Source organism: Schistocerca piceifrons, chromosome 7, assembly GCF_021461385.2.
Source record: "Schistocerca piceifrons isolate TAMUIC-IGC-003096 chromosome 7, iqSchPice1.1, whole genome shotgun sequence".
Classification (NCBI taxonomy): Eukaryota; Metazoa; Arthropoda; class Insecta; order Orthoptera; family Acrididae; genus Schistocerca; species Schistocerca piceifrons.
Window position 1 is genome coordinate 581,907,033 of NC_060144.1, and position 20,649 is coordinate 581,927,681.

General features: G+C 39.0%; 1 protein-coding gene across 2 annotated transcripts in view; it reads right to left on the reverse strand.

Annotated features, from left to right (window-relative positions):
* LOC124804838 (A-kinase anchor protein 17A-like) overlaps positions 1–20,649 on the reverse strand; it is a 134,433-nt gene that overhangs the window by 59,152 nt on the left and 54,632 nt on the right. For both annotated transcript variants that reach the window (XM_047265187.1, XM_047265188.1), the window contains exon 2: positions 3,710–3,852. In XM_047265187.1, coding sequence (XP_047121143.1) covers positions 3,710–3,852 — 143 coding nt within the window. The remainder of the gene's footprint in view (positions 1–3,709; positions 3,853–20,649) is intronic.

Below are 20,649 nucleotides of genomic sequence, written 5' to 3' on the forward strand. Positions count from 1 at the left end.
AATACAACACAAAGTTGCTTTCAGGCAAGTGCCCTTTCTGAAGAGCATCTCTATTCACATCTTCTCTTACATACGTCATATGATTAACAATAATTTCCATGAAAGAGATTCCATGTGTGCCTCCTAAGGTTGTTACCATAAGCTTTTAGGACAGGCGTTAAGAGAAGTGGTGTGTGGGTTAAGGCACTGAACTTTCACTTGAGGTTCTATCTCCAGCAATCCCCCTTATTACAAATTTCATTTTCCGAAGTTGCAAACAGACCATGGCTAATTTTTTAAGAGAGTGTCAGAAGCAGGGATTGAATTTCCACGAAGAACATATCTCAGAATCGCTAGTGATTAAAAGAGAGCAGTGTAGTCAGTACTTTCAGAATAAGACAAGAGAAGTGATGGAGAGCAAACTAGCCACATAATGATGTACTAACTGTATGTCTAAACATATAACTATCATGTTACTCTGCTAAAGTGTCAGTCACAATGAATGGACACTGAAGTGTATGCAGGACTTGACCTCTGCTACTCCTGCCTGGCACAACTTTTATGCCCTGTGGATTGTTGCTCCTCACACCTGCAAGTGCTCCTCCTTCAGAGACAAACAGCTGTGTCTCACCAGTACTTCCTGTGTTTGTATTTGGTGCTTATTATTTACAGGCTCAACACTAACAAGCACCACCAGGGAATGCTACCACTGTACACAGGCAGCGAGCACAGAAACAACGGTGGCACTGCTATTACAGACTATATTACGTCCTTGGATCATGGGCTATCTTACATTCTCAAAAGCTTACAGATATTCCTCTGTTGTGGTGTACTTAAGCCATGGTAAACACCCCAGTGGCAGGTGCAGATGCAGTTACAACTTTGCTCCAGGCCACTCGTGCTGCTTGCCTACAGCACCCCGTATGTTGGGGCACAGCTGACTCCGCACCATGCTGCGTCACTCCGCTATACCACCCAGAAGCCATCAGCACTCTCCCTGGGACCCAGTCCCGTGGTGTAGTTGTGCAGCAGTGATTACATCACGAACCACATCACTACCCAGATCACGACTATCCTTGGTGTTGTTATGTTCATATTAATCAAGGCTGAGCAATTCTGTTATTATATTAGATTAGATTCAGTTTTCATTCCACAGACCCAAAAAATGAGATGATTGTCGTGGGTGTGGATCATGTCAGAAAGTATGACATAAAAACATAAAACATTTGAATACAATACTTACTACTCTGATCATTTGTCAGGAGATAGTCGAAAATAAGTTAATACACACTGTTATCCACTATTAATAAATTTATCATACGCAAAATACCTAATCTTGACTGTTGTGACCAAGTGTTGTCAAAACTGAAATCTAACAGATATTTTTACTTAAGCTGACTTAACAGTCTCTATTAAGATATTCATCTATGGTGTAGAAGGAGTTGCCTATCAAAAAGTCTTACAAACTCTGTTTAAACTGTGCTTTATCTTAAACCAAGTTTTTAATGGTTGTTGGCAGTTTATTAAAAAGGTGTGTTCCTGAATATTGGACCCCTTTTTGGACCAAGGTAAGTGATTTTAGGCCTTTACGTAGATTCTTCTTATTACTAGTATTGGTACTGTGTACCGAGCTATTGGTTGGAAATAGAGATGTATTAGTTGCAACAAATTTGATTAAGGAATAAATATACTGAGAAGCAATGATTAGAATACAAAGTTCCTTGAACAGGTTTCTACAAGATGTTCTTGAATTTACACCACAAATGATTCTTATCACATGCTTTTGCACCCTAAAAACTTTTGCTCAGTTTGACGAGTTGCCCCAGAATATGATCCCATATGCCATAATAGAATGAAAGTAAGCAAAGTATGCAAGTTTTTTTATATTTATATCTCCTACATCTGACATCGTTCTCATGGCAAATATAGACTTGTTTAGGTGCTTAAGCAATTCTGTGGTATGCCCTTCCCAACTGAATTTATTATCGAGTTGTGATCCCAAGAATTTAACACTGTCAACCTCTTCGAACCGCATGTCGTCTTACGTTATACTCATGCTGGAAGGAAATCTCTGACAGGTTCTGAACTGCATATAGTGGGTCTTCTCAAAGTTTAATGACAAAGAATTAGCTTTAAACCACTTATTGATGTCAGTGAAAATTTCATTAGCAGCTATTTCTAAATCTGTACTTGACTTGCTACTTATTGCAATGTTTGTATCATCTGCAAACAAAACAAACTTAGCATCTGGCAATGTAATAGATGAGAGGTCATTAATATACACAAGAAAAAGCAACGGACCCAAAATGGAACTTTGAGGAACATCACACGTAATTAATTTCCAGTCAGATGAAGACTGACTGCTTACTGCACAGTTATTTTGCAACGACACCCTTTGTTTCCTGTTAGATAAGACTCAAATCATTTCGCAGCATTGCCGGTGACACCATAATACTCTAATTTACTTAGGAGAATGCTGTGGTTCACACAGTCAAAGGCTTTGGACAGGTCACAGAAAATGCCAGTAGCCTGTAATTTATTATCTAATGAATTAAGTACATTCTCACTGTAAGTGTAAATACCTTTCTCTTTATCAGAACCCTTCAGAAATCCAAACTGTGAGTTGGACAATATATCATTTGCAGTCAGATGCTTAAGGAGACACTTGAAGACAACCTTTTCAAATATTTTTGAGAAAGCCGGCAAAAGTGAAATTGGTCGATAGTTTGATAGTATCTCTTTATCCCCCTTCTTGTAAAGAGTCTTAACTTCAGCAGCATATTTTAGCCAGTCTGGAAATGTTCCACTGATAAGAGATTGATTACACAAATAACTTAAGATAGAACTTAACTCGCATGAGCACTCTTTGATTAACTTTGTTGATATGTTTTCATACCCACTGGAATTCTTATAATTTTAAGGATTTTATGATGGATGCTACTTCTTCGGGAGATGTGAGTGTAATTTTCATTTTACTGAAGTTATTTTTAAAGACTGGTCTCAGATACTCCATTGCACCTGGTAATCCCAAGCTGTCAGTAACAGAATGTGGAACTTTACTTTTTGGTGGTGAGATGGCAAAAAAATATTAACTGTCAAACTAGCTATGGAATCATCAGTCACTGCATGCAATGCAACCTACAGACCAACAGTTACTAAAGGTCTCTACTAGATAAACACGAATCCCAGTTATTGCACATGTCGCATAACAATTCAGAACGTGGAGAATAGCATTGTTATAATCACCAGGATGGCTTCCTCTGACACTGGTTAACCAAAACATTATAGAAAGGAGCCTTCCATTTCTTTCCAAATATTCTACATTGCCTGTTCTCTAGACTTCACACTAACTCTCTAGCCTTCTGCCTCCACACTTAACTTTTCTAATCACAAGCTGTCAATTATTCAATTATGCTGACCCACCAAGCACATTCACTCCGCTTTGAAACAGTGTGTGTGGTCCCCATTATAGTACCACAATCCTCATACAGGCCTTGCTGGAAGGAGCACACAGTTATTTTCAGTTTTGTTCTTTCTGCATGATGTGTCATTATGGTCCTCACATCAGGTGACTACAGCAGTTCTTATTATCTTCTACAATATTTCCCTGTCTCCCCAGCATTATCTCACTCAACCATTTAGCATCAATTTTCTTTTGAAAACTAGAAGTTTGAAAAGTAAAAAAGAAAGCAAGGGGATTAAAAATGAGTGAATAGAATTAAATTATTACCTCTCCAAGTTATTTGCTTGTTGTCTATGTTGTGAAAGTATCCTCTCCCTTTCAATAAGTCGCTCTGTAATCAGTCTCTCCCTCTCTGCACGTCTCCGCTGAATGGATTCATCAGACAGATGTTTAGTTCTGTCAAAGTCAACCTGTGAACAACCTAAAACCATTTACTGTTACATTTAGAAACAACGCATTTAGCCATGTATAATGTAAATACACAAAGTCACCTTCAGGGAGAGTAAATAACAAACTTGTTCACCAGTTTAGAAATTCAGATGTTAACAGTTTAAAATACAGACCATTATTGCATACTGTTGTTTATATTATTTCTGTGACTATTTTTGTGGAATTAACTTGATTAGATTAGAGACTAAATTAAATTTACTTTCATTCCAATTGATCCGTAGTGAGGAGGTCCTCCAGAATGTAGAACATGTCGGAAAAACAACAATACATGACACATATTTACAACTCAAACAAATAAGCTAATGTACCATTCCACAGGTCCCAAGTGGAATGATCATCATTTTTTAATGAACACTATACGAAAGAATCATTTCACAAATACTAATGCACTGAATTTAAAATAAAAAAAGTTTTTTTTATTTATTTGTAAGGCAATAAACATGTAATACAACTACTATAATACTTATTTAGGCTTCTCTTAAACTGAATTTCATTGGTTGCTAAGCTTTTTATGGCTGCTGGCAAGTTATTGAAAATGTGTGTTCCTGAATAATGCACACCTTTTCGTACAAGACTAAGTGACTTTAAATCCTTGTGAAGATTATTCTTATTTCTAGTATTGATTCCATGAATTGAGCTGTTAGTTTGAAAAAGTGATATATTTTTAATGACAAATTTCATTAAAGGATAAATATATTGGGAAGCAGTAGTTAGTATCCCTAGTTCCCTAAACAGGCTTCTGCAGGATGTTCTTGAGTTCACACCACATTAAACTCTTACTGCACGTTTTTGTGCCCAGAAAACTTTAGCTTGGCTTGATGAATTACCCCAAAAAATAATCCCATATGACGTTATGGAATGAAAGTAAGCATAGTATCCCAGCTTTTTCATTTTTATATCCCCTATGTCTAACACAATTCGCATTGCAAATAGAGATTTGTTAAGACACTTCAGCAGTTCTGTGGTGTGCTTTTCCCGGTTGAATTTATTATGAAGCTGTAATCCCAAGAATTTAACACTGTCCACTTCTTCTATCTGCTTGTCATCATATGTTAGGCATATACTCGTGGGACACCCCTTACAAGTTCTGAATTACATGTAGTGTGTTTTTTCAAAGTTTAGTGACAAGGAATTGGCTAGGAACCAGCGATTAATGTCCACAAATATTTTATTAGCTGATCTTTCTAAGACTACACTTGATTTGCTATTTATTGCCATGTTTGTATCATCGGCAAGCAAAACGAACTTGGCATCTGGTAATGTTACTGATGAAAGGTCATTGATATACACAAGATAAAGTAAGAGCCCTAAAATGGAACCTTGTGGGACCCCACATGTAATTAGTTCTCAGTTGGATGATGCCTGATAGCTCGATACATATCTCTTTCCTAATAACACCCTTTGTTTCCTGCCAGATATATAAGATTTGAACCATTTTGCAGCATTTCCTGTTACACTATAATATTGTAATTTATTTAAAAGGATATTGTAATTTACACAGTCAAATGCCTTTGACATATCACAAAATATACCAGTTGCCTGCAATTTTTTATCTAATGAATTAAGCACATTTTCACTGTAAGTGTAGATAGCCTTATCAATATCAGAACCCTTTAGAAATCCGAACTGTGACTTCGACAGTATGTTATTTGAGATAAGATGGTTATAAAGCCGATTGCACATTACTTTTTCTAAACTTTTTGAGAATTCTGGCAAAAGTGAAATTGGACAGAAATTTGATGCTATTTCTTTATCTCCCTTCTTAAACAGTGGCTTAACTTCAGCATATTTTAACCATTCAGGAAATATTCTGCTGATAAATGACTGGTTACACAGATAGCTTAATATGTTACTTAACTCAGAATCACATTCTTCAATTAGCTTTGTTGATATTTTATCATACCCACTAGATGTTTTTGATTTTAAAGATTTTATAATGGACATTATTTCTGCTGGGGTAGCGAGGGTCAAATTCATATTATGGAGGTTACTTGAAATGTCTGGTCTGAGGAATTCCATCTCAGCATCTACAGAGCCTGACAACTCCATCTTTTCAGTAACAGTTATGAAATGTTTGTTAAAAAGTTCTGCAACACTATACACATCTGTCGCCAATGTACCATTTACTCTTAATGCTAGTTGTCCCTCTTCATGTCTGGTTCTACTGGTCTCCTCAATCACTATATCCCATATTGTCTTTATTTTGTTATCTGATATGACTATCTTTCCCTTGTAATATATTTGCTTTGATGTCCGTATTACAGTCTTTAATATTTTGCAGTATTTCTTGTAATGTGCTTTAGCATCAACATTGGAACTGTTTCAGATTGACAGATACAGTTTTCTTTTTGTTTTACAAGATACCCCTATTCCTTGAATAATCCATGGCTTCTTTGTAGACTTTGCTCTGACCTTGGTAAGTTTTTGGCGAAAACAGTGTTCGAATAAGGTAAGCACTTTATTAGCAAAAGTGTTATATTTTTCATTCATGCCATGAGCACTGTAAACATCAGTCCAGTGAATGTCTCTGAGGAGTGTCCTAAAATAATCAATTTTTGGCTTATTGATTACCCTCTTGAGCTCAGATTTAACAGATTTTATATCCTGTTCAGTGTTAACATTTAACAGAAGGAACTGCACATTCAGTGCACAGAAAAACTCACAAGTACAAAATACTCCCATATAATGGCTAAACTAATACACCTTCAGCAAATTCCTGGGCACTAATAAGAATAAAAACAATAAAAAACAACAACAGCTACACTTTTTTTAGTAAAAATATTAAGCAACGAAGACTGAAGCAAAGTAAAACAGGAAAACTGTAACAATGACAATTTAACCATGAAGACACAACCCCCAGAACAGAAATACGGTCTGTTTACAATACTATGAGCACGCACTGTCATGCCGGCAACCAGAGTGCCAAGCAAGTGTCAGGGCCACATGGAGCCACAGTGAGAAAAAACTCAAGGTGGAGTGGTAAAAGTTAACTAACTGATGGCTAAGGCTTCGATAAAATAATAAGTAATATGGGTTGCAATTATCATTCAAAGATAAACACCATAACATCAAAAAGTGTTTGATGTTTAGAATTGACTTGTTCATTTATTACATTCAGAAATTTGAAGATATTTCAAACTGCTCCAGTAAGTTCAGTTTTTAGCCTTTGTTGGCCGCATGAAGGATTTTAAGGTCTTCTGAGTCTGGGGGCTGATGGCCAGAAGATTTCAGGTCTGGGCAAACGTGGAAAATTTTTTCACCTGTTAAGTTTAGTGACCATCTACTGACAAAAAAAGGTCAGGTGAAAAAGTTTTCCCTCCTATTACTTATTATTTTATTTGAGCCTTAGCCATCAGTTAGTTAAGTGTTAACACTCCACCTTGTGAGTCTTTTCTCACATTGGTTCTGGGGAGGCCTGACACTTGCTTGGCAGTCTGGTTGCCAGCATGACAGTGCGTGCTCACAGTATTGCAAACAGAGCATATTTCTGTTCAGGGGGCTGTTTCTTCACGGGTAAATTATCAGTGTTACAGTTTGCCAGTTTAACATTTCTTCTGGCTTCAGTGCTTCATATTTTTACTAAAAAAAGTTTTAGCTTTTTTCTTTTTTTAGTGCGCAGGCATTTTCTGAAGGTGTATTACCCTAGCCATTATATGGGTGTATTTTGTACTCTTGAGTTTTTTCTGGTCACTGAATATGCCTATTTGCTTAAGTTAGTTACCCCTAGCATGCTTTAGTAGCATTCTTTTGACTGCTGTCATTACCTTTTTTCGTGCTGCTTCTAGGTGATGAAATAAAGCATCGACAGTGGCTATCAGGCTGTTACCGCCCAGTTCTATGGGACTCTTAATGATGTTTGATGCCTTGGTTACAGATAACAGAAGTTTTTATCAGTAAGCTCAGTTATAGTGCAATCTTTTATGAGTTGAAACTTTATACCCTTCACCTTCCCCTGAAACACAAATGTGCTCCACAGTACAATCAGTGTATGTCTTCCTCTTGTTTTTTTAATTTATTCATTTATTATTGCCTTTAAGAGCCATTTATACTTACACCAGTTTGTAATTTCTCCAGATTGTCTGATGATGCCTATAACAGGCAAATCACATCATATGTGAGGATTAAATAACCCTATCTTGTGCAACCAAGACTTTTTTCTGTTCTGAGGATCTATTATGGTTGCTGCACCAGTACCACTGTGGTAACCATGGAATTGAGCGATTCTAAGTTAATAGCAGTAGGTAATTTAGCTGTTCCCACACAAGACAACACTATGAAAGCAGTTCTCATATTTCAGCGTGTGTCATTTTTCACCAAACGATTATAAAGAGCAAGGAAAAAGAATGCTCAATCTTTTACAGCAACCAACTTGAAAATTAACAAACATAGTGAACTAATGTCAGTAAACTACTACAAGTCAAGTGCGGAATGGCACAGAACAGGCAAATCTGCAGCTGTCGAAGCCACAAACCGTATCCCTGCATAGAAGCTTATTTTTAAAGGAATTCTTCTCATTAATTATCTCCACATATGTCATACTGTGAATGCTGCATACTACTGCTAACTTTTGGACCAAACAAAATGTGTGTAGTGTCAGAATAGGTGTGCATTTCCAATCTGGGATGTGATTGTGTTTTACGATAACAGTTGATCCGATACAGCTGCCTGAACTCAATAAAAATTTCAGGACCTGTTGTGGACCAAACTAGAACACCCTCCCTACAGTCCAGACTTATCGCCCAGTGATTTTCATTTGTCTGGACCTCTAAAGGAAGCAGTCAGAGGATACAGATTTGACAACATTGGCACTAGAAATATTCGTGTGCAACTGGGTGCTGTCACAGCCATGTTCGTTTTAGGACAACGAGATCAAGAAACAGCCTACCAACTGGGAAAAATGCATTTCACATTCAGAAGACTATACAGAAACATAAGTTCATGTGTACAAATTTTTCTGAAACTTAGATACATTTACAAAAATAATTCTGTTTATATAGGATTCATTCTCGTATTTTTAATTTCATTACTTGTCCTACAGTATGGTGGCAGCTTGAAAAGTCACTCATAATTGTGAGTGTACCTGATAAAATAGGACCACCTCACATCTCTGTCTTATTTTTCAATAAAATCTGAGTTAATTGCAATTACTGGCAATTATTGATATGCTGCTTTTCCACTGTCACCATTTCTTTAGTTTATATCATCGACTTCAGCAATGAAAAGCTTGCAGCAGATGAAGAAGATCCTCTCCCCAGTCTGGAGACAGGAGATTATGAGTTGAATGTGACTTTCTGGATGATAAGGAAACAGTGATAAGCAGTTCATTCGCCAGTTCTACCAACTGTCACTAGAGGAAAGATGACAGACAAGATACCATACATTCTCTGGTCACTACGGACTTGGCATCTGTGCCACAGTTTGAAGAGATTTCGTAATTGTCAAATCCGCTAGGTGGTCCTGACAGCACGGTTTCCATAGTACCTATGGGAAGTTCACCCCAGTTCACTGCTGACTGCACTTGGCTGAGCCATAGGTGGTGATAAAAGTGCTACTCTTTTTCTGCTAATCTCACCCTGTAGGTGATGACCAAACTTTCTAAAATTATAGAGAAAATTCTTTACCTTTCATTACTTACTGCCACCTTCTATCCATGATGGAACAAGGTAACATTTACAGAGCAGAGCAAATGCCCTGCGAGGTGAGCTGTCTCATTCCCACAGCCTTCACAGAAGCCAGTGCTTTTATAGAGGCCAGCAACACTATCTGCAGAAGGTCAATGGGTCACACTGAGGTGTGAATGTATACTCCGTCTCTCGACAGCTAACAGTGCGCATCTTTCCAAGGCTATGGCTGGCACTCATACACTGCCCAGTCAAGAATCGATGGCCTACACTGCCGATGCAAACACTGCCACCAAGACAACCTCTGGTGCCAACAACATCGGAGCCACCATACTGCAGCATGCTGATGGTGAGGAAATCTTCACACAACCCACACTGCCACTTGTAGTCACCAGTCATCAAAAGGAAAGTACCATTACACGGCTAGCTGTTGTCACTGACAAGATGCAGGCTATGTTGGGTTGCTAGCCCCAATTCCAGCACAGAATGCAGAAATAAATATGGAATGATGGGCATCTTTAGAAGCTGAGAGAACTGATTTACACAACTCATTAAGCATGGAATTTGGAAGCATGAAGTTTAATATTGATTTTGAATTAGCCACATAGTTTAATCAACAATTGTGAGCATTGGAAGCAGTTAAAAAGTTCTTTTCAGATGACCTTCAGGTACATCGTGATGAGTTTTTCAGGTCTCTAGATGCTCAGGCTCTAGACTTGCAAAAACAGGAAAGTCATCTGTTGCGACTGAAGCAATTGATAAGGATTCAATAGTTCAGAGCGGCGACTGCTGGATAACACTGGACACCTCTCAGGTCCCCAGGGAAGGAGTGAACATCCCTGTGGAAATGATGACTGACAGCAACTTTCCACTGGAAGTACAAAAATTTTCCAGGAAAATAGTGAATTATGTTCTACCGATATCAATGCATTTGTTTGGGTCCCTTTTGGGACAGACTGTTTTACTAAATTACTTAGTCTCATAAACCAAGTTACTTAGTCTCACTTGTTTTTATATATAAAAAACCCAGTAAATTGGTTTTCATGGCTTTTTGTCTTAAAGAAAGTTCATTTTGTAAATATCTTATTTAATGTGTTAGAACTTGGTCCCACTTTTGTAATTAGTTAAAAATTTTGGTAAGTGTCTTATGTATCGAGGTATTTCTTGTCATCAGGAGCTCCAATATTAGGCAGTTCTGAAGCCCCTTACCGACATAGTGTTCAGGGCCAAAAAGAAAGCCAATGTGCATTCGATATATCTGCCAGGGATCCACATCCAAGATGTGGAGGAAATCCTGCTTGCAGCTATAAAGCGAACATGATGCAGTCATCTGCAAGTTGTGGATCACGTCGTCACCAACGACGCTTGTCGCTTGGTTTCTGATCCCATCTTCAGGTCATACAGGCCACAGGGATGTTCATTGCAGTTGACAAAAACATTGTCTCCATAAAGTTGAAATTTGAATGTGGCAGTTAAGTTATCTGGCCATGTACAACAGGTATAGGTGTTTTTATCAACCACCGAATTCTACCGTGTCAGTTTTAAAGTCATTCAAACAAAGTCTACTGTTAGGATCACAGATATGCCAAGATTGTGCAACATTGGTTGGAAGCGACATTAACCTACCGAATATAGACTGAGACATCTATGGATTCATTGCAAGGGATACAGAAGACAGTCTTGCGAAGTACTTTTGGACACTTTTCTGAAAACTATCTTGAATGAATGAATTGAAAAGGTTATAGGGACTGAACTACAACATCATCGGCATCTCAATCCTTTGTGTGTCAAGCTGGAAATAGTCCCAGAGAAGGAGGACACAAAAGACAAATCCCAATGAACCAGACTATCCGATAATCAAGAAAACCAAGAGATAGTAGGAAGTAGAAGTGAGAGAGGGGTGAAAGGTTGAAGGTGGGAGAGTTGTTCTGTCTAGAAAGCAGCTGGAGCTCCCACACTGTTGTGGCAGTAGAAAATAGCAAAAGGAAATCAGGAGTTTCAAATTTCACACTTGAGAAATTATTCATTGTTTGACCATTACACAGACTCCCATATGGAGAATATAGCAATAGGCATCTGTGACGCAGAGAAGCAACAAGAGAGTTGAAAACTCCCAATTCAGTTTTACAATAAGGATTCTATGGCATTAGCCCCTTACTTAGCTCACATTAATGCAAATGTCTCGCACAGTGCAAAGTCCCAAGTTAATGGAAAAAAGGGCATGTGAATCCTGCATATAAAATGGGTAAAACAATGGACCTGCAAAGTTAAGACCAATATCCTTAAATAAACACCTGTTTACTGCAGAATTCTTCAATATATTATCACTCTGAATATTATAAATTTCCTTGAGACCAAAAAGCTTGTGTCCATGAATCAGCATGATTTTAGAAACCATCACTTGTGCAAAACTCAGCTTGCCCTTTTCTCAGATATTCCAAAAACTATGAATGAAGGGAAACAGGCAGATTCCATACTCCTATATTTCCAAAAAACATTTGAGACGGCGATCTGCTGCTGACTGTTAACAAAGCTACAAGCATTAAGGAACATGTTCCCAGTCATGTGGGTGACTCGAAGACTTCTTAAGTAACAGAGCCCAGTAGGGCGTCCTCGTTTGCAAGTGTTCATCAAAGACAAGGGTATTGTCAGGAGTGCCCCAGCAAAGTGTGACAGGGCCCAAGAAGTTTGAAGTGTTTTTGTTTTGCAAGTTGGTATTCCGGTTGCTATGGGTTCATTTATCAATTTTTATTTTTTATTTTTTAGTTCCCTGTTGCTATTTGAGTTTATGTATTGTCATTTTGTCATTTGGAGATGGTGACTGGAGCTGTGGACACTAGAAAATTGAGTGCCAATAGGAGAAATCGGAACATTTCTGACATATTTTTCTGTTTGAATTCAACAGAGGGGTGACAGAAATGCAGGTAGCCAGAAACATTTACACCATGTATAGAAATAATGTCATTGGATTGAGTACAACAAGACACTGGTTTCTTGTTTTGAGGAGAATTGTTTTGACATTGTGACTCTCCATGTTACTGGAAAAAAGGGCAGGTGAATCCTGCATATAAAATGGGTAAAACAATGGACCTGCAAAGTTAAGATTGATGAAGTTTTTTAAACACATTAATCCACAATGATCCACATTAGTATACTTTAGAACTAGCAAATGTGGTTAACTGTGATTACTCCATCATCATGTAACATTTGCATTCAATGGGGAATGTTCAAAAATAAGACGGATGAGTGCAGCATGCTCCAAGTCAAAATGACAAAAATGTGTGGGTGGCCACATGTGCGTCTCTGCTTTCTCATCACCAAATGATCTGCCAACAACACCGACCTTCCCTATACTCTATCAGTACTGGTGATGAGAAATTGTGTCTTTATGGTAACATAAGGAAAAAGAACGAATGGCTGAGCCCAAAAACAGCAGCAACTCCCCATATAAAGACCTGTGCACATCCACAGAAGATGTTATGCATCTGGTGGAACAGTGATGTGCTACAAACTGCTTCCCCAAGCTGTAACCATCACTGCTGACAGTTATTGTTAACAACTGAGATGTCTTGCATATATAATCGAACAATGACCAGGAAGACTGCATCAAGTGATGCTACTCTGTGATATGCCTGCCTCCGTTCTGTTAGACTGACAAAAAACACTATACAGGAGTTGGGTTGGGAAGCGATTTCACAGCCACCTTATTCACCTGATCTTGTGCTCTCTGATTTTCACCTTTTCTGTTCTCTATTGAACAGTCTTCAAGGAACTTCCTTTCTGGATGAAAATGTGCTCCGAACATGGCTTGACAAGTTATTTGCCTCAAAACCACGTGATTTCTACAGTCGTGGAATTGAAAAGTCCTCAATGTTAGCAAACTGTTGTAAATAGTGAAGGAAAACATAGTATTTATGACTAAAGCCTCTGTTATGGGAATCTGTTGGGTTTATTACACTTATGGAAAAATGCTATGAACTTGAGCACCAACCCAATACATTAATGATCTGGCGGACAGGTTGAGCGGTAGTTTGTGGCTGGTTGATGACGACGCTGTGGTGTATGGGAAGGTATCATCGTTGAGTGACTATAGGATGATACAAGATCACTTAGACAAAATTTCTAGATGATGTGACAAATGGCAGCTAGCTCTAAATGTAGAAAAATGCAGGTTAATGCAGATGAGTAAAAGAAACAAACCATAATGTTCGAATACAGCATTAGTAATGAGCTGCTTACACATGTCATATTGTCTAAATATCTGGCCTAATGTTGAAAGCAATACAAAATGGAATGAGCATGTAGGATGGAAGGTGGTTGGTCAACTTTGGTTTATTGGAAGAATTTTGGGAAAGTGTGGTTCATCTGTAAAGGTGACCCCGTATAGGACACTAGTGTGAGCATTCTTGAATACTGTTTGAGTCATTGGAATCTGCATGGGTACTGATGACCTCAGATGTTAGGTCCGATAGTGATTAGAGCCATTTGAATCTGCACCAGGTCGGATTAAAGGAAGACATTGAAGCATTTCAGAGATGGTCTGCTAGATTTGTTACCAGTAGGTTAGAACAACATTCAAGTATTACTGGATGCTTTGGGATCTCAAATAGGAATCCCTGGAGGGAAGGCAACATTTTTTTCAAGGAACACTATTAAGAAACTACAGAGAATTGGCATTTGGAACTAACTGCAGAATGATTATGCTTCCACCAATGTACATTTTGCATAAGGACCACGATGACAATGTAAGATAAATTAGGGCTTGTAGGGAGGTATATAAACAGTCTTTTTCCCTTGCTCTATTTGCAAGTGGAACAGTATATGATATGACTAACAGTGGCACACAGTACCCTTTGCCACGTAGCGTACATTAACTTGTGGAGTATTTATGTAGATGTAGAACAGAAATTAATTATTGATTGTGTAAATATTTTTTATCTTTAATGATATGAATATAATAGAGGGAAACATTCCACGTGGGAAAAATATATCTAAAAACAAAGGTGATGTGACTTACCAAACGAAAGCGCTGGCACGTCGATAGACACACAAACAAACACAAATATACACACAAAATTCTAGCTTTCGCAACCAACGGTTGCTTCGTCAGGAAAGAGGGAAGGAGAGGGAAAGACGAAAGGATGTGGGTTTTAAAGGAGAGGGTAAGGAGTCATTCCCATCCCGGGAGCGGAAAGACTTACCTTAGGGGGAAAAAAGGACGGGTATACACTCGCACACACACACATATCCATCCACAGATATACAGACACAAGCAAAGCCTTTTAATATGTCTGCTTGTGTCTATATGTGTGGATGGATATGTGTGTGTGTGCGAGTGTATACCCGTCCTTTTTCCCCCCTAAGGTGAGTCTTTCCGCTCCCGGGATGGGAATGACTCCTTACCCTCTCCTTTAAAACCCACATCCTTTCGTCTTTCCCTCTTTCCTGATGAAGCAACCGTTGGTTGCGAAAGCTAGAATTTTGTGTGTATATTTGTGTTTGTTTGTGTGTCTATCGACGTGCCAGCGCTTTCGTTTGGTAAGTCACATCATCTTTGTTTTTAGATATATTTTTTATCTTTGTTAGTTTTGTATCATTTGTGTCTATATTTTTGTGTTTGTGTGTGATGGTTTGAGAGGGATGCTGTTTCTTTCGAGACAGCTCTTTACACAATTGGGTCTCAGAGGTAGAAACTGTAATATGAAGGCTAGTAGTGCAGAAGTTGCCACCATTTTGATACACCTGCACTATCTTCCAGTACCTTGGTAGCAGTCTCGCGTGAAAGCAGTCTCATTTGATATGCGTGTTTCACAACAGGATGTTTGCAGCAACTGTGTTGGTTGCCAAGGTGCAATTCCAGTCTTTGTGATCATATTTCGGAACTTGTGGCAAACATTTGCCCTTTTCTTGATTCATCTCACTTAATCAATTCTCACTCTCTTTAGGGGCTGGACACATTTTTGTTTAATTTCCAAAGTATGCTAAAGTAGTTTCGATTTCATTGTACTTCTCCTACAGCACGGTGGCAGCTTGCCAAGCCACTCAGAATCATGAGTGGACTTGGTGAAACATTGTGACAGGACTGGCTCACACCTGTATCTTGTTTTTCAGTGTAGTCATAGTTAACTTCAATTACTGGCTGTTACTGATTTGTAGCCTTCCCACTGACCACTTTTCTTTAATTTATATCATCAATTTTGGCAATAACACATTTGCAGCAGGTGAAGAAGATTGATGTCTCCATGGCCCAGAAACAGGAGATTAACAGATGGATGCTAGTTCCACACTGACAGCGAAACACTGGTACACAGATCACTCCCCATTTTCTATTAACTGCCACTACATACATGGTGACAGATGAGGTACCATTATCTTTGACGTACAAGGTACCATTACCTTTCATTCCCGTTTTTCTCATTTTTGTACACTAGAGCTGCTCTGAATTCATATTCTAAATGATCTTGGCAGACTCAATTTACTTCACAGTTTCGATGCATTCAGCAATATGGTCACCTTCAGCTACAATTTTTCAAAATGTTTTTGTGTGTGTTGAATATTTCTCCTAACAATGGTCAATTAAGTTTTACATTAACGAATTACTTGAATCTCTCATGACCCAGTTCCTGCAGTTTTACACGAAATTAATATAGAAACAGCATAAAAACTTCTTATCGACACCTTATATCCCTAGTTCTTGACCAGTAGACGTTGGTAATTACTTTGTGTAAACATAATACAGTAGAGCATCGATTATCCGAACATCTGTCAACTGAACGACCGCTTAACCAAACTGTGTACTCGCTCGCACCTGTTACTCTCCCACCCTCCCGTCCATCATCCCCCTCACTCCCAAACCAAGTTTCCCACAGTAGTGGCCACACTGGGCCACCGCTGGCGGAACATTGCTTCTAATGGGTCCTTCACAAGGCGCTGCTGACCTGCCAAGCCGCCAGTCGCTGTGTTTCAACAATCAGCACACTTCTGTCAGCTTGGCACTGGCAGTAGAAGTAGCGGCAGTATCAAAGCTGTTCACAGCAACAGCTGCGCCAGCTTAGAGTTGAGGCGTGCCGCTCCGCGCAGTTTGAAGTATTGCGCGCCCCCAAGAAGAGCTTCTCACTGTGCCAACAGTCACCTTCTGTTCTCTGTTACGACCACTTGTGTGCTGCTGCGTGAAGAAGTGAACTTGACGATACAAAATGCTTAAACGTAAATGTGTTGTTCTTTCTATGAGGGACAAGTACGAGATTATTACTATATATTCCTACTGAAGTTGCCTTTGTATGTTACTTTGTAATACTAAAAGAGATGCCAGTTTTTATGAATAAATTTACTGTACAGTACTTCTTTTTGGCAAATAAACATGTATAGTTCAATTATCTGAACAAACCAGTTTTCTCAGTTTTCTGAACACCCATGTCTCCCAATTACTTCAGATAATCGACGCTCTACTGTATCTGTTTTACCAAGTGCCAACCTTTGCAGATCTACGTGTGAACATCAACAGCAGCACTGCACAACATTTTTATTTCCTATTTTCAATTTTTTAAACAACGAACAATATATATTATGTTGGACTCTATATGACTGTGCACAACTACTTTGATTTGAAGAAACTATTACTGTGATTACACAAAACTTTTAAGCATTTGTTACATCTACGTGTCTAGTGTCTAATAACACTACACGAGGGATACTGATCACTCAATAGCCCTCTAAAAACAACCGAGAAAGAGCAGGCATATACACATTGCATCTACCTGATGATCTGCCACATTCATCTTTAGAAACTGCAACAACAAACATTTCATAGGAGAAACTTCCTGACAGATTAAAACTGTGTGCTCAACCTGGACTTGTTTTGCGAGAGAGCCCTCTACCAATTGAGCTATCCAAGCATGACACATGAGAAGAGGTACTGGGAGAAGTGAAGCTCGGAAAGTGGGTTGTAAATCGTGCTTGGACAGCTGTCAGCAGAGCACTTACCTGTGAAAGGCAAAGGTCCCAGGCTCAACCCCTTATCCAGCGTACAGTATTTAGACAACAAGAAGTTTCAAATCAGTTCAAACTCTGTTGCAGAGAGAAAATAAGTTCTGTAAACAATCTTCTAGGATGTGGCTAAGCCATTTCCCCACAAAATCTTTCTTCCCTGAGTGCTAGTCCCTCAAGATACGCAGAACTGTGTAGTTTGGATGGTATGAGAAGCGGTCCTGGCAGAAGTAACGATGTGAGGGCGAGTCACGAGTTGTGTTTGGATAGCTCAGTCAGAGAGCACTTGCCTGTGAAAGACAAAGGTCCTCGGTTCAAGCCACTGAACACACCGTTGCAGAGAAAAGATTCATTCTGGATTTTGTACGAGAGTTTACTAATCTTACTTCTCAAAGAATTTCTTTTTTCCTATAGCAGTTACACAGGATAGAAGAAGTCCCTTGGATTTTTCATTAATAATTTTGAATGAGTTAAAGACTGGAAAGTGGATATACAACTAATACACTCATACTACATTTTATGTCCAACACAAGACTGAAGTGATTAATTGTTCATTATTATTTGAACAAACAATGTAAATGTACTTTGAGATTCTTTCAAATTAAACACCAAATAAACAAACACTTCTTCCATAATTCTTAGATGGCATAAAAGGCTATTCTTGCTACTGCCAAGAATGAAGTCACTTGCTACAATATATAGTGGAAAAAAAAATTTAAGTCCTGAAATGCTAATAGTCCACTCGTCTAGGAAGCAAAGTTCTTTTATGAGTACGAATGATGTCAAGTTCAATTTCCTCACAACAATTCCCAAAATGATGTCATAGTCCAGACCTGCCTAGATGGTAGGGTCCAGTCCCTGATAGCGCAACACCTCGGTCAGAAGAGTGTCAGCGAACAGTGGACTGGATGATGACAGGTGTGCTGGCAGCAGCTTTGGTGATGATCATCAGTTCCGGGCAGGTGTGTCACTGCTTTCTGCTTCTTCAGTGAGAGCTTAAATCCTCACTTTGTGGAGGATTACTTCAGTTTGATTGGCTGCACAGGTGTGCCGCGGATGCAGTCATAGTGCCGATCTGTGCACGCCGATTCTAGCTGCGCGTGACGAGTGCAGTGTCTGTGCAACTGCCGGAGTCACCCTCTGCTGGCCTCCCTATTGGCTTCCTCACCCTGCTGCAGCACAAGCGGAGCTGTGGTTGTTTGAATTTTGCAGCCAGCCGACATTCAGCCACTGGCACTCTGTGGTAGGTGTGCCACAGCACCACAATAACAGATATTAGGTCTTTAATAATATGCTTCCCAGTGTTCTGATGAAATGTTTCTATTCACTGCTATTCATAAGTTGTCACTATTTTGTTTTATAAACTTCATATCAAAAGGGTGTTACAATCATTTTAAGTGCATCCAACAGCTTCTACCAAATATTACTACGTCCTAACTATGAAGTAAACAAAATGCTTCTAATTTAAGGTCCTTCATAAAAGGATTGTGAAAAACATATATACACATGAAGTTACATATGATGACTCTCAGGAAGAGGCAAAACCTTCTGGAATGTGGAATGAATTGTGAAAACCAATTTCTACATCTACACGAATACTTTGCAATTCACACTTAAGTGCTTGTCAGAGGTTCGTCGAACCACTTTCAGACTATTTCTCCGCCATATCACTCTTGAATAGCATAATAGAAGAATGAACACTTAAAGCTCTGATTTCTATAATTTTATTACGATGGGTATCTCTCCCTATATACATGCGACACCACAAAATATTTTTACAAGTGGAGGAGAAAATTGGTGACTGAAATTTCATGAAAATACCTTGCCGCAACAAGAAATATCTTTGTTTTAATGAATGCCATGTCAATTTGCATATCATATCCGTAATATGCTCTCCCCTATTTCACAATAATAAAAAACGAGCTGCCCTCCTTTGAACTTTTCTGATGGTTCAAATGGCTGTGAGCACTATGGGACTTAACATCTGAGGTCATCAGTCCCCTTAACTAACCTAAGGACATCACACACATCCATGCCCGAGGCAGGATTCGAACCTGCGACCGTAGCAGTCACGCGGTTCCAGACTGAAGCGTTTAGAACCGCTTGGCCACACCGGCCGGCGAACTTTTCTGATGTCCTACATCAATCCTATCTGGTAAGGACCCCATACTGCACAGCAAACTCTAGCGGAGGATGGACAAGCATAATGTAGGCTGTCTCTCTAGTAGATCTGTTGCAACTTCAAAGTGTTCTGCCAATAAAACGCTGTCTTTGGTTTGCCTCTCCCAAAACATTTTTTTATGTGGCCATCCCAATTTAAGTTGTTTGTAATTATAATCCTTAGGTATTGAGTCTTTAAAATTCGTGTAATCTACTGGGAAATGAAACTTACTGATTGCTTTTAGTACTCATCTGGACGACCTCACAGGTCAGTTACAACTTTTCACACCATACATCTACAAACAACCTAGGAGGGCTGCTCAGAGAGTCTGCTAAATTATTTATACAAGGCCTTTTCAAAAAGTATCTGACCTTATTTGTTATTTTTGAAGCCTATAATGGTATTGGGATGCGCGTGCTCTCTATGTTTGTAGGAATATGTAGTGAGCATGCCCGATTTTTTTTTTCCATAACTGTGGTGTGTCACTGGTTTCTGCTTCTTCAGTGAGAGCTTAAATCCTCACTTTGTGGACGATTACTTCACTTTGATTGGCTGCACAGGTGTGCCACGGATGCAGAACATAGTGCCGATCTGTGCACGTCAATTCTAGCTGCGAGTGACGAGTGCAGTGTCGGCCTAACTGTTGGAGTCACCCTCTGCTGGCCTCCCTGTTGGCTTCCTCGCCCTGCTGCAGCACAAGCAGAGCCGTGGTTGTTTGAATTTTGCAGCCAGCCATATTAACATGCTTCCCAGTGTTCTGCTGAAATGTTTCTACTCACTGCTATTCTTATTTCTCACTATTTTGTTTTATAAACTTTATATCAAAAGAGCGTTACAGTCATGGATGGAACAACATTATTGGATCAAATTTTGTTTTAAGCTCGGCAATTCTCTAGTTGAAACAATCTGCAAGATTCGACAAGTGTTTGGGGATGAACCAATGGGCACCACACAGATAAAGGAGTGGTACAACAGCTTCAAAGATAGCT